This window comes from Orbicella franksi, chromosome 3 (genome assembly GCF_964199315.1).
Source record: "Orbicella franksi chromosome 3, jaOrbFran1.1, whole genome shotgun sequence".
NCBI lineage: Eukaryota > Metazoa > Cnidaria > Anthozoa > Scleractinia > Merulinidae > Orbicella > Orbicella franksi.
The window spans coordinates 4,650,715-4,665,079 of NC_138147.1; the positions used below are offsets into that span (position 1 = coordinate 4,650,715).

General features: G+C 39.2%; 2 protein-coding genes across 2 annotated transcripts in view; one reads left to right on the forward strand and one right to left on the reverse strand.

The window, feature by feature from the left end:
• Nucleotides 1-14,365, reverse strand: part of LOC145480787 (uncharacterized) — a 107,503-nt gene that overhangs the window by 66,944 nt on the left and 26,194 nt on the right. The window lies entirely within an intron of this gene.
• On the forward strand, nucleotides 3,119-12,278 carry LOC145480789 (uncharacterized). The gene is made up of 2 exons (XM_081459115.1): nucleotides 3,119-4,016; nucleotides 11,186-12,278. Exons 1-2 carry the CDS (start codon nucleotides 3,217-3,219, stop codon nucleotides 12,135-12,137), a joined length of 1,752 nt encoding a protein of 583 aa, XP_081315241.1. The 5' UTR covers nucleotides 3,119-3,216; the 3' UTR covers nucleotides 12,138-12,278.

The window sequence follows — 14,365 nt, forward strand, 5'->3', positions numbered from 1 at the left end:
TCGACACGTCGATACTGCGTTCACGGCGCGCCATATTGTTTCAGCGGCTTCTTCCGAAACTGGGATCGCAGACGCACTTCAACACCATGTGCTTTTTATTTGCCGTGAAAATGGCGGCAGATACCAATCAGTTGAAGGAATATACGTGAGTTTTTATGTGCGGGGAATGAAGATTCAAGCATGGCATTGTTTGTCGGCAGCGAAAGGCGGCGAGGAAAGCAAGTCGAAAATAAAGAACGGCATTTCGAAGAAGTAGCAAAGGGAAAATACACAAGGACCCGTGTTTGTCTGACAATGAAAACCACGGACTTCAAACGTTTTATGCTTTGCTTCGTTTAAAATGACTATGGAGACAACCATCACCTTCGGACCAGAGACATATCACCTGAGAACAACAGTAGCTTTATAACTAAGTGTCACTTGTGTTGTTTTTAATTGTTTTCGCTCTTCAATTGTGACTTTTCTTGCATGCAAAGTAACGTATAAAATCGTGTTGTTGTGTAAGTTATAATTATATAAAATAAGTTGGCGACCAAAATTTACGATCTGGCGACCAAAATTTTTCCGTTAGTCGCCAGCTGGCTTCCGAACGAAAAAGTTAATTTCGAGCCCTGGCTGTGGGCCCCTGACAGTTTTCAACCAACCACATCATGATTTTGAAACAAAGAATTGGCGTTTTTATGTGATCTCACCTAACATTTTTTAGTAACATGAGCTGGAACAGTCAATTTTGACAGGGCTTATGATAGGTCGCAGAAAAAAGGCAAATTTCGTGGACATTTTGTGGGAATTTTCAGGGCAAATCTCGTGGAAAAATGATCAGTAAAAAACGACCAATTTTGTGGGAATTTCCTGGGCAAATTTTGCTGGAAAGCAATCGGTTTTGCACTGAAAATTTTGGCCGAGGTTCTTTTCTTCTTTTTCTTTAACTCCCTGGAATCGCTTTACTTTGACTTTACTAGTAACACGACTTAAACCTCTACAGCAACATGTAGAAAAAAGTTACATAAACAAAGTCTGGGAAGGCGTTTTGAAAAATTGTGAATGATCTGAAGCAACATGAAAATTTGAAATTCGAACCCAGTCAAGCATTTTTGTGTCACTTTGACACAACAGTAACAATGTTGACAATGTTTATACTCTTATCATGTATAAAATTTAAATGCAAACTACATTCTGTTATCTTTTTGTTGAAGAAAATACAACTGCAAAACTGACTGTTAGCATTTCCATTTGGATTTATTTCCACACAGTGATAGCCATCCAAAGTTGATGGCATTAGTACATTGACCAAAAAGCATCCCGCATGAAAGCCTTTAGTGGTCTTGTTATAATACAGTCATTCAATTGTGTTCTGAATTATTTCATCATGAGGCCAAAAAAATATTTTTGTTGCTGAGTTAATTCTGAGTTGTTCTGTTGTTGGTGTCTGAATAATATTTGCCACTGGGTTAGAATTCATCTTTGCCAGTGGCTTTGTAGTTCAAGGTTATGCACACTGTGTTCAATTCACTATCATAGTCACATATTCAAAACTATTTTGTCACCACACTTAAAATGTCAATGTTATTTGGTTCCTGGGTTCAAAAACTTAGGCTAAAGATAAGCTAAAATATATTAGCGGAGTTTCTGTGTGCCATAGGTGCACGAGGGGAGCCCCATACCTTAGAAAATTTGGTAACCCATTGATCTCAAAAAATTTGGTTGTCACATGACTGTCTGTACGAACGCCAAGCCCCTATACATGTTCCTCGAAAAATAAAAGTAGCACCATAACCATAGGTACATCTTTAAAATTGAACATCCGTGTTATGATTATAATTGACAGCAGTCAAAACAAGGTACCCGCTGACCAGTATCATGTGACCATATCGCTGGCTCAGGTTAAGAGTTCATTGAGGTTGCATGTTTTTTTGAAGTTGACCACTGACCAGGTACTGGTCTTTCTTTACTGGTTATTTCTTTGGGGGAGAAAGAGGGAGTACATGCAAAGCCAAATGTTCTGGCAAATTAGCCCCTGATGCACTGTTGATTTTTCTTCCGACACATTCCTTGCACAATTGTCTCTTGGAAAGTCCCTGATATATTGTGTAGTAATTCTGCAATCTTGGGTACACTTATTGGGTATGGTTTATTAAAATTTAACTGGAAAAATAGCAAAACCACACGCTGATCAATAACATGCTCACAATTGATAATTTTTTGAGCTTCTGATCCACAAAACACAAATCCTCTTTTTCCTTATGGTTAATTATTGCAATCAGGAGCTCTGCTTTTAGGTTTGGCTAAATCTATTTATTAACTACATGTACAAGATAATATAACTGTACCCATTTCAAAGAAAGTTAAAAAGTCAAGTCTGCATTCAATCCTAGTTACCCAGCACATGAGAACTTGAAAATTTGAAAATGATGAACGAGAAAATGATGAACAAGTCATCAAAACGTCATTCCAAGTTATTATCGCTGATTTTTGTTCTTAATAAATAAGTACCAGACGAGTATATTTCTGAGTTTCCCAGTGGAGTTTAACTTATGACCTCTTTGCACAGACCAGATGCTCAAACTGCTGAGATTCAGTGGGTTCATGGCCATCCTGGCTATTTACTCTCTTCATTTGATCGTTAAAACTATTTGTTGTAATTAAATTCTCTCTTTTCTTAACCTTACTATACTAAGGTAAAAAGAATGTGTGAGAACGAGTAGACTTGCTGGGTTCGCAAGTTTATTGTTTGCCAAGCATTTGCATGTATGTCATGGTTAACAATTAGATCCTTTAATATCTTATACATAAGATAAGATAAGATAAGAACTTTATTAGCGTGTCAAAGTCGCTAGCATACAATGTATACTAACTGGGGACACCTAACTACGATTACTCATCTAATAATTAATAAAAATGAAATAAATGTACGTATGTAAGTGTTTTAAAATATACATAATTATATAAAACAATCAATGAGTCATGCATTAAGATCAAGTGTTAGTTGTTACATAAAGAACAGCCTCTACAAGTACTGTCCCAACATGACTAGGGTTTTAAGTGTGTTACGATGCCGCTACATCTCAATTAAACCTCTAATATTAAGAACCAATTGTATCTAGGTTTTAACGTAAAATATAATTCGTTTATTTTTGCAGACAAATGCAAGCATTGTGTCCAGGTCTTTAACCACATATCAGCTTACAAATAGTGTGAACATTAACTCACACAGGAATGGCGGCATATACGTGCAAGTATTGCAAAAAGTGCTTTAGCAACTTATCAAACTTCAACAAACATGAAGGAACTCACACAGGAGTGAAGCCATATATATGTAAGCATTGTAATATGTGCTTTAGCGACTTACCAAAATGCAAGCAACACGAAGGAACTCACACAGGAGGGAAACCCTGTACTTGCAAGCATTGTAAAACATGCTTTAGCCACTCATCAGATTACGAGAAACATGAACAAAGTCCCACAGGAGTGGACCCATTTACACGCAACCATTGTAGAAAGTGCTTTAACTACTCATCAAGTTGGAAGCGACATGAGCAAACTCATACAAGAGTGAAGCCGTATGCATGCAAGCATTGTAAAAAGTGTTTTAGCGACTTATCAAATTGCAAGAGACATGAACGAACTCATACAGAAGTTAAGCCATATGTATGCAAGCATTGCAATAAGTGCTTTGGCGACTTATCACACTGTAAGCGACATGAACGAATTCACACAGGAGTGAAGCCGTATGCATGCAAGTATTGTAAAAAGTGTTTTAGCGACTTATCAAATTGCAAGAGACATGAACGAACTCATACAGGAGAGAAGCCATATACATGTGAGCAATGTAAAAAGTGCTTTAGCTGCTCATCAGATTGCAAGAGACATGAACGAACTCATAAAAGAGTGAAGCCTTATGCATGTAAGCATTGCAAAAGGTGCTTCAGTTACGTATCAACTTGCAAGCGACATGAACGAACTCACACAGAATTTAAGCCGTATACATGCAAGCATTGTAAAAAGTGCTTTAGTCAGTCTTCGCATTGCAAACAACATGAACGAACTCACGAAGAGTTTAGCCTTGCAAGCATTGTAAAAAGCGTTTTTCAGTCCTTGAAGGGATTTGATTAAGCTTTCTCAAATTATTTTACTTAAATTGCCAGGAATAAAGTATCAACTGGAATCTGGTTACAGGTTACCGGTTACCGATTCTAGAATTTGCAACTTTCATATATCCACTTGGATATCCATATTACATTACATATCCACAATATGTACTTACTGACTGAGTGGGAGGGCTAGACGGGAAACAATTTTAGATCCATAGGTGCAACCTTCGACGTACAAGAATGATTTATTTAAGAACATGTATGGGCACACTATTTAGGTAATGTATGAGCATGCTGCATTTAGTTGCCAATTTCTTGGTCAATATTGATCCTTACCGTACCCAGATTCAAATTAGTCCGTTGTGTTTCTTGGAGACAAGTCTCTCGAGCATGTAAAAATATATGTTTTCCTTCCGAACCACATGTTTGTGTTAAAATAACTATTCTGCAAGTCTAACAAACCTTAACCCTTCAAAAGGCATTTGAAACCGCCACACAGATCAAGGAAGAGCTAACAAGAACGGAATTCGATGGTGTATTTTGCAAAAACTTCAAACTTCTAATCGATAGATTTTCTTCATTTTTTCGCTGAACGTAGAAAAGCGGCAGAGAAAATGATCCATCAAAAGAAAGATAGGGGTCACTGAACGTCCGAGATCGTTAAATCCAGGCAAAGCTGTAGCAATGGCCATCTGCCCTCCTACCATTGTTTATCATTGCGCGCTCACGCATGATGTGGAGTGTGAATTTGCGTGCGCAGTAAGGATGTGCAGAACCAATTAGCGCGAACGTCCTCATTCTCGTCCTCAGAGGCCGTGCTCCTTTTGGTCAGGACCAAGAATCGCGACCTCTGGGAAAGTCCAACACGGGAAGTCTGCGATTCACGGACTTCCCGTCACTCTGCGCGCGCTCAGAGTCAAGTCTGACAAATCTGATTGACTGAGAATACGAAACGATTACTCTGTGCGTGCTCAGAAAATAGGATGCCTCTATTCTAATAACTAAATTGTGTCATATTCTATTTGAATCCTTTGTTATCAGTAAGCATAAAAGATGGGCACATTACTCCTGTCGAAGTGAGAATCAACCCGGAGCAACGAAGGGTCTTAGTGGTATTTGGGCCCAACGGCGCCAGAACGAGGTGTAACCAGGAAAGAAAGAAAGCAAAGTTTTTGGCGACGTGAGGCTAAATACCTACGGACTAGATTGGAGCTCATGGGCCGGTCGCGATTTGCCTTTTCTCCTTCTCTCGATCAAACTTGGAAAAAGACGCTTTACTGATCGATATCAAACATATCTAACTTCTAAGGAACCAATACGACAGTGAGACATTTTTCTAGGGTGTTGCGAATGTATTTGGGTTATCAAATACATCGAATTCCAGCAGAATATGAATAGTCAAATGACTTTGAATAGTCTAGGTTAGGAAGACGAGGGATGAAGCAGGCTAGCGTTTTTTAGAAAGTGCTGATTTAAAATTCTTTGTTTTTGAATAAATTGTCCCACCCTAGGGAGCCCTTTCCGAGGAAATTCCCCGTGGTGGAAACCGACAATCTGTCAAATGCCCGTCCAATGCCCGGGGGGATAGGCAGTCTTGGAATTGACAAAGGCATTACAGCGGTTCGAGTAACTGTTCAGAGCCCTCTATTTTCTCGTATTTCTATTCGATCGTTGAACGCGAGGATAGAGTCGCAGGAGTACTGGATGGCAGTGCAAAACGGAAAACTTGGCCGGGTAGGAGGTTGGTACCGAGATAAATATTCTTCTTGCTCGCTTTGTTTGAAAACCCCTACCTCACCCCCGCGTGCTTCGCGCTCTCTTCGCTTGCTTTTTCTTTCGCGTGCGTAAATAGAGGCTGAACAGTCGAGCTTCCCCTATATAAAGGATGTACAGTAGTTGTAAATTCGTTTTCTGACATTTAACCCACTGGAAACTAACTCGTGCCCTACTCTCGGGGAAAGGGACTCCCATATAAAACGGACGTGGGTGCCCGTCAGAAATTTCAAAAACAACTCCTACGAGGTAACAAGGTAATGTTTTGTGGGCGTGGCTTGAAATTTCTTTCACCCCTAAAAGGTACCAATTCTAAAACTACACATTAACTGACACTGACTTTTTTTCTGCTCAATACTCTTAAAGGTACCGCCAAAGCTCTCGCTGTGAACCTTTTCAGGCCGAATGCCCAAAGTTGTACCAAAACCACTTTTGTAACCCCTGACAGGTACGACGAGTACCCCCGTCCTTTTTATATGGGAGTACCACCTGGAGCCCTACTACCACCCCCTTAAATTCATGTTGGTCTTCCCGTGCGAGAAAATCGAGTCGAGAAGCGATGGGGAACACGATAGACGACGATCATAGCGCATGTAAATTTTCAAGCTTAATATGTAAAACAAACAGGGTTAAGCCTTCTTTCAATGAGTTTTCTCTGCAAACCGTCGTCTTTGCGAGTTTGTCTTCGTCTTTACGGAGATCGGTTTGCACTATTTTTGACCATGTTTGAATCAGTTTCAATGCACTTTATATGAAAAGTTTATAACACGTAAATAATTGTCAATTAAATTACAACAATATTTTAATACCAATTAACAGAAGATGCTTTTTCACGTTAGCGGTCATGCGTGAGTACACGGCAAAGGTAATGGGGCATTAATTTGCCACCTTACGAAAAGAAAATGTGAAATGCATGGGCGATGGGAGATGGGAGATGGGAGATGGGCTGGCTTGGAATTAACAGAGCAATAATGCACTAAAGCTGAGCATGAGGCAATGGGCCCGGGGTCGCGGACGGGGTGTACTCTTTTATATGGGTTATCATTGTATGTGAGGCCTTCAAGACCACCCGTGTTACACCAGAAAACGTTAAAATGTTCGCCTGGTGACGAAATGTTGCCTTCTGACTTACGAGAAAACAAATATGCAGGATTCACATTTTACTTTTCCCAATAGCCGGAGAAAAAAAGCCGCCTTTTGACTGCATATTACGTCATGTTGATAAGACACAAAAAGTGCCAGGCGCACAGAGTGTTGTCCCCCAAGTTTTGAGACTGAGTTCTAGTGTCATCTCTGTAAATGGCGGCTTCTATGTGATTCGTAGTCGTTGTCGCTGGTCTGTCGCTGGTTTGTTAGGGGCTGGTTTGTAAAGGTAAGAGATTCTATAAAAATGCTTTTTACATGTCAAGCTAATCTAAATGACACTGAGTCACCTCTTTTCATCTCAGAGAATGGAGAAAAAATAGTGTTATAGGCCTTATCGCACCACACTAGAGTGTTCTCCGTAAACATCACTTTGGTTAGATAATTTGGTTTTATCAACTGGGTTGATAAAAGGGACCTTTAGATTGGACTAAGAGTACGAGATTGAGTACGAGTGCGATTTTCAATTTTCAAACCAGTGACGTTTCCAGAGCCCTAGTTCTTCATGCTGGTTTTAGGCAGAGAGGGTAGCTCATGGGATAAAATGGGTATGTGTTGTGATAATGTGAAGCCTGAAAACTAGAATTGAAAAATCGTTCTCGTGGTCGATCTCGTACTCAAATCTAAAGTCCCCGAATATGAATTGGCCACCGTAAACAGGGCTTGACACTTACTTTTCCCTCAACTTGCCAGTATGGAAAGTACACTTGGAAATTTACTTTCCACAGTAAAAATTTCCTTTCCAGAAGACAAGGAAGCATATTTTTTACTACCCATAATCAATGAATGTAATAATGTTTAATTTACCAAATGTTTTGTCTTGAACACTTCAATTATTCATTACTCATTAAAATTGGGACGCCTTGCTCTTGGCCCACTGTTCCACCAAGTTTTCAGTGCAGGGAGTGGGTCAAAGTCAGAAACAGGAGGACCTTCTGCAGTAACCCAGATCAAGCAGTCTAATATATCCACAGACAGACAAGACCTCCAATCTGATTTGATCTTTCCCATGAGAGAAAACCCCCGTTCACAACAAGATGTTGACAGGGGTAAAACCAAGAGAATCTCAACTAACATCAGAATGTTGCAGAACCTGTCATTAAGATTTCTTAGTCCAAGGCGTATGGGAGTTGACGTTGGAGCTTCTTTAGCTTTCTGAGCTTCCGCACACTTGGCATGGCAACGGCTTTGATCGTGCCCTTTAATATTACTCACGTGAAAGCTTTTACTTCCGCTGAAGAAGGAGCTATTCTTGTCAGCTATATTAGGAAAGTCTCTGCACACTTTGCAATGCATCTGTCCTCCTTTTCATTGTAATCCAACCATATAAACTCTGAAAGCCACTCTTTTCGAAATCCACGTCCAGTCATCTTTCTCTTCTGTTCATATTTTTCCCTTGACGTTGACTCTTTCTGTTCTGTTCCTTCTTGGCTGTCTGCAGGAACAGCACTAGTACTTTGCGTGTGTGAAAAACCAAAACAAAAAAGGCTCATGATTGTTGATCGATGACAGACTCCTCAAAATGGCCGATGACATTTCTCATCCCCAGACCTACTTGCTATTGCATCATCCATCTTGTACCCAGTGTTCCTAGGCCAGGAGTACGCGTGCAGATTTTGTGGATAGTCTTGTGTTCCGAAATGGAGTTATTCTTGTATATTTATTTATTTATTTATTACTATTTATTTTTTACCTGGCTGTTTTAACACCAAAAACTACTTTCCAAACTGTAGAAAACCACTTACCTCATCGGGCAAGTATTTTTGGTTGATTTTGTTTTTTTACTTTCCACTCAACTTATTTTACTCTCCAACGGTGAACGGGTAAGTGTTAGTGTCGAGCCCTGGTAATGAGATTCGATTACGGTGGCCAATTCACATTTATCAATCCAGTTGATAAAACCAAATTATCTTGTTATACTTCCCACTGACGCAGTACCACAGTTTCTTTTGAATCTTACCCCCTCCCATCACTTTGGTAAGCCTGCACAGCATTCTGGTTAGCCTGAGTAGTGTTCCGGTTAGCGCTGAAGTAACAAAGTTTTATAAAAGGAGGCTCTGACAGGAAAGGTTTTCCTTTCATATCATGTAGCTTCCAGGTTGAAACCCCTGTTGCAAACGTACTGTGGCCCCACTAGATCTCATTTCTTGGATAAATTAGCAATTATCCCTACCCTGTAAAGTTTTATAAAACCTCCAGTGTGAAAAAAGAAATGCACCTTTAGTCAACTATAGAGAGAAGCCTCCCAGCTTGATGCAATATATGCAATACAATAATAAGGGTACTAGAGATTGTAGTGTATGTGAGTAAAAAACAATAATTTTCTTTCTTGGAAACAATATATATCTTGGTAATTGTTTGTGCTAATCTCATTAGCAATGCAGTATTATTCAAAAGTATTGTAGACTGATGTCTCTTCTAACGGATTTTTACAATGACTTCAGAACATACCTATGTTGACAAGTATCAAGCATTCTCTTTTTCCTAATGATTTTGGGTTTGATTTCAGTTTGTTTAAATCTCTCATTTCTAGAAGCAACAACAAACTCTACATCACCAGCCACCATGCGTGTTTGACATGGCTTATGTTTGACCTGATTGGACAGTATATCTCTCTCACAAAAAGTAGATCTACACAGTCTCTTGGGACTCAATTTGCCCATCTGCCACTAAAATATTTCAGAGTATATTTAGTTGACCGTACACGTAGGTTGACTTGCATATCATCTGTGAAGAAATTTTCACGCTGGTCGAACTGCATGGAATGCAAAAAAATGTCATGTGAACGACAACAAAATTAAAAGATAAGGCAATTCGAATTTCATACATGAAGTAATTTAAAATACAAATTAAATCAAGGGTTTCAAACTTCAATACTAACACAGCCAGAAATTTTAGATTAAAAAATGTGAAAATACAAAATAAAGCAATAGAGAAACAATGAGGCAAAAACTTAACGACGACCTAAGCTTACCTTGGACTTCACAAGAGTAGAAAGCATGTGGAAAAATCATAAAATTCTCTAACCAAGAAAAAAGCCACGAGCTTAATTTCCATGTCTGCTAAACATGATATCAGTTTCTGACTGCACTTCTTCGCAGGTGTCTTGTATCAGTTCTTTGACCTTGTCCACAGTGCGTTTGTGACTGATACATTACCACTGCCAGCTTTCAGCTACATGTGAGCAAAAGCCGATGGGCAAAAAACAGCATATTTACCAAAGCAAATGCATGAAACCAGAATGGCCAAATTCAGTGTTTGACACTCATTCCCAGGATCTCCATTTTATCAGGTGAAAATGTTCACCTTTCTAGTCCACCCCCCCCCCCCCCACCCCCACCCCCTGTCATCCCACCAACCCACCTCATCAAAAAACCTTCGAGAAGACTCTTGGACAAAAGTAATACTTAGCAGGGGAAGTATGAGAAAATTGTGTAATCCAGGGTCAATGAATAAATTAATTAGAGTGAGTGAGTAAGCGCCATCTGACTGCCTTCTAAAGCTCATGGATGACGTCATCCTTGGGCTGTTAAATTTATTATTTATTTCTAAAACTACACATGCTTTTGCTTCAAAGAAATAAACTTGAACACATTCATATGGAAGAAATCAGTTAAAGGTATTAAAATCTATAAATGAATAAGCACTGGTATATCCTTGAGTTACCAAGTGGAGTCAAACCCACACAGGCCAGATGCCGAAACCGCTGTGATACAGTGGGCTCATGGCCAGCATGGTTATTTACTAGGTTCATTTTGTTATTTATTTTGAAAACTTGTTTTTAAATTGTAAAAACTATTTATTGAATCTGATTTTCCTCCTTTTTAATGTCAGTGAACCAGGGTAAGACTGTGTGAGAACAAGTAGACTTAGTGGTAATTGCTGAATTTGCAAGTCTGTGGTTTGCCAAACATTTGCTGTATTTTAACAATTTGATCCTTTAGTATTTTATACATGACTAGGGTATTCAGTGTGTTACAATGCAGCTACATCTCAAACCTTTAATATTAAGACCCACATGTGTAGGTTTTAAGGTAAAATTATATTTTATTTTCGCAGACAAATACAAGCACTGTAGCCAGTTCTTTAACCAGTTATCAGCTTAAAAAGAGTGTGAACAAACTGCACACAGGAATGGTGTCGTATACATGCAAGTATTGCAAAGAGTGCTTTACCAGGCTGTCAGATTGCAAGCAGCACGAACAAAGTCACACAGAAGTTACATCATATACGTGCAACCATTGTGGACAGTGCTTTAACAACTCATCAAGTTGGAAGCGACATCAGGAAACTCACAAAGGAGTTAAGTCATATGCTTGCAAGCATTGTGATAAGTGGTTTAGCCAGTTGTCAAATTGCAAGCGACATGAAGGAACTCATTCAGGAATGAAGCCATATAGCTGTAAGCATTGTCATATGTGCTTTAGCGACTTATCAAACTGCAAGAAACATGAAAGAACGCACACAGGAGAGAAGCCGTATAAATGCAAGCATTGTAGAAAGTGCTTTAGCCAGTCATCGCATTGCAAACAACATGAACGAATACACAAAGGAATTAAGTCATATGCTTGCAAGTATTGTGATAAGTGGTTTCGCCAGTTGTCAAATTGCAAGCGACATGAACGAACTCATTCAGGATTGAAGCCATATGCATGTAAGCATTGTCATATGTGCTTTACAAACTCATCAAACTGCAAGAAACATGAACTAACTCACACAGGAGAGAAGCCGTATACATGCAAGTATTGTAGAAAGTGCTTTAGCCAGTCATCGCATTGCAAACAACATGAACAAATACACAAAGGAGTTAAGTCATATGCTTGCAAGCATTGTGATAAGTGGTTCAGCCAGTTGTCAAATTGCAAGCGACATGAACGAACTCATTCAGGATTGAAGCCATATGCATGTAAGCACTGTCATATGTGCTTTAGCAACTCATCAAACTGCAAGAAACATGAACAAACTCACACAGGAGAGAAGCCGTATACATGCAAGCATTGTAGAAAGTGCTTTAGCCAATCATCGCATTGCAAACGACATGAACGAACTCACGAAGAGTTTAGCCTTGCTAGCATTGTAAAAAGTGTTTTAGCCAGTCATCAGCCAGTTACAACTGAGCAACATGAATGAACCAGGACTCAGGGCTGTCCCATCACTGACTTCTTTTTTTTTTTTTTTTCATTTTTATTGTAAGTAGGCAGATAGGTAGATAGTACAGTAACTTTGTTGACTGATGGAAAAACCGTGTATAAATAAAGTTATCTTATCTTATCTTATCTTATCTTATCTTATCTGAAACAGAAGAAATTATGTTAAGAAACCCCTTTTGTCCTGATAAGCGTCTGCGCTTTTTGTCAGGAAAATCTCATCCCACGTTGCTGCGAGGTTGACTGTGAGGTACTGGGTATCAAATTTCTCTCATTCGTCACTATTTCCCTCCTCCTATTTGCCACTACTCTAGTGCCACTGTTTGCCACTATTCGCCACTATTAACGACTGTTCGCCACTATTAACGACCGTTCGCCACTTTTCGAGACTATTCGCACTATTCGCTATTCCGGCGCTGTTCGGGACTATTCGCTATTCGCGACCGTTCGCCATTCACCATTCGGGTTTTCCAGACACCCAGGCAGAATGCTTGTTTTTCAGTCCTTAAAGGGTTTTGATTAAGCCTTCTCAAATTATTGTACTTAAATTGCCAGGGATAAAGTTGCTTGCAACTTTTCGTGTAGCCACTTTGAGTGAGAAATATTTTTTTATTCATTCTTTACCAACTATGCGTGGAGACATTTCAATTAATTACTTCTCTATGAATAATCTAATTCAAAAACAAAATTGTTCTTTTAAAGTTTAGATTCATAGCTTTTAACATTCAAGGTACAGGAATGATTTATTTAATTACAGAACATTTAGTGTGCCCAACTATTCAGGGAATGTATGAACATGTTGCATTTTATTGCCTATTTTTCAGTTGGTGTTGATTCTTACGGTACCCAAATTTGTGATTAGCCAATTAGAAGTCCTGTCCACTGTTGTGATATCCTGCGATTTCTAGTCTTTGACCATGATATCACTTTTATTTCATGTTCAAATTCTAGTAAAGTAAGTTTTCTGTGAGTCAATGTTTAAGCAAATTAGTCCATTATGTTGTTTCTTGGAAACAATGATGTGTCCCTGGGGCAAACATGTTTTGCTTCTGGGGTACACATGTATTTCATACTAATATTCCAATACTGCACATGGGATACCTGATGATTATAGCAAACGTTATGCTAAGTCCTTGTTATAATGCATTTTTTATAATCATTCCCTCGTCTCGAGAGCGACTGGAATTAATGTTTTAAATTTTTCAATAGTCCAGTTTCGAGTTCGCCATGACCGCTTAATAAAAGCACTGACAACGCATTTGCACAGGGTTAGCCTCGACCTGAAAAAATATTCATCTTCTCGCAGGAATTTGTGAATATTTTACTTTAGGTCGAGGCTAACCGTGTGCAAATGCGTTCTCAGTGCTTTTAATCAGCGGTCATGGCGAACTCGAAACTGAACTATTGACTGGATGATGTGGACATCAAGCAATTCTTGTACTCCTGACGATCTCGCGCCCTGGTGTCCTCAACATGTATAACATGCCTCTATGGCGCTAGAAAATCTGTCTGGTCAGCCTGGCTATCATTGGTCATGACTGCAATTTGTCCAGTTTCCAGGTAGCTTTTGAGAAAGATTTATAAAATGTTATAATATAGATAGGTCCCTGCGCGAGTTCTGATTGGTCAAAAACCCATGTTTTAGTCTATCAGAGTGTAAAACATAGAAAAAGCGTGTTTTATTGTTTTCCGCCACATTACCTCGGCTCTATATCATAAAGCAAATGAAGAAGCCTAAGCCGTGTATTACACTGTAATAAAATACTTCCGACACTCGAGAAATGTAGAAAACACTCGCCTGCGGCTCGTGTTTCCTACATTTTCCTCGTGTTCTCAAATGCCCGTCGTGTTTTATCACAGTGTAATACACGGCTCAGGCTTCTTTATTTGTTAAATAAACCCCATTGGAAGAAAATGAAGAGAGAGTTTGGGTCATAGTGTAATCTAGTTGAAACTGCGAAGTTCAGACAGCATAGCACTGGGTAGGACTAACATTTACTTTAATGCTCTTCATGATACTGAACAAGACATACCAAGCTCTCAAAATACTAAGCTTGTGCCATTTACAAAACTCTGATAATAAGTTGCCTCTTTCCTACCTGAATTGTTCCTCAAACATCTGTTATACACTGAGTCAATGCGTGATATTTCTTACACTTTCCATTTGTGACCATCTTTTGTGTTACTACGGAGCATCTGCTCCTCAGTGTT

Coding starts and splice junctions, on each gene's coding strand:
- LOC145480789 (XM_081459115.1), top strand. CDS start 3,217: ATGGCGGCATATACGTGCAAGTATTGCAAAAAGTGCTTTAGCAACTTA. Junction 4,017..11,185: donor TGTAAAAAGTGCTTTAGTCA/GTCTTCGCATTG, acceptor GTGCTTTACCAG/GCTGTCAGATTGCAAGCAGC.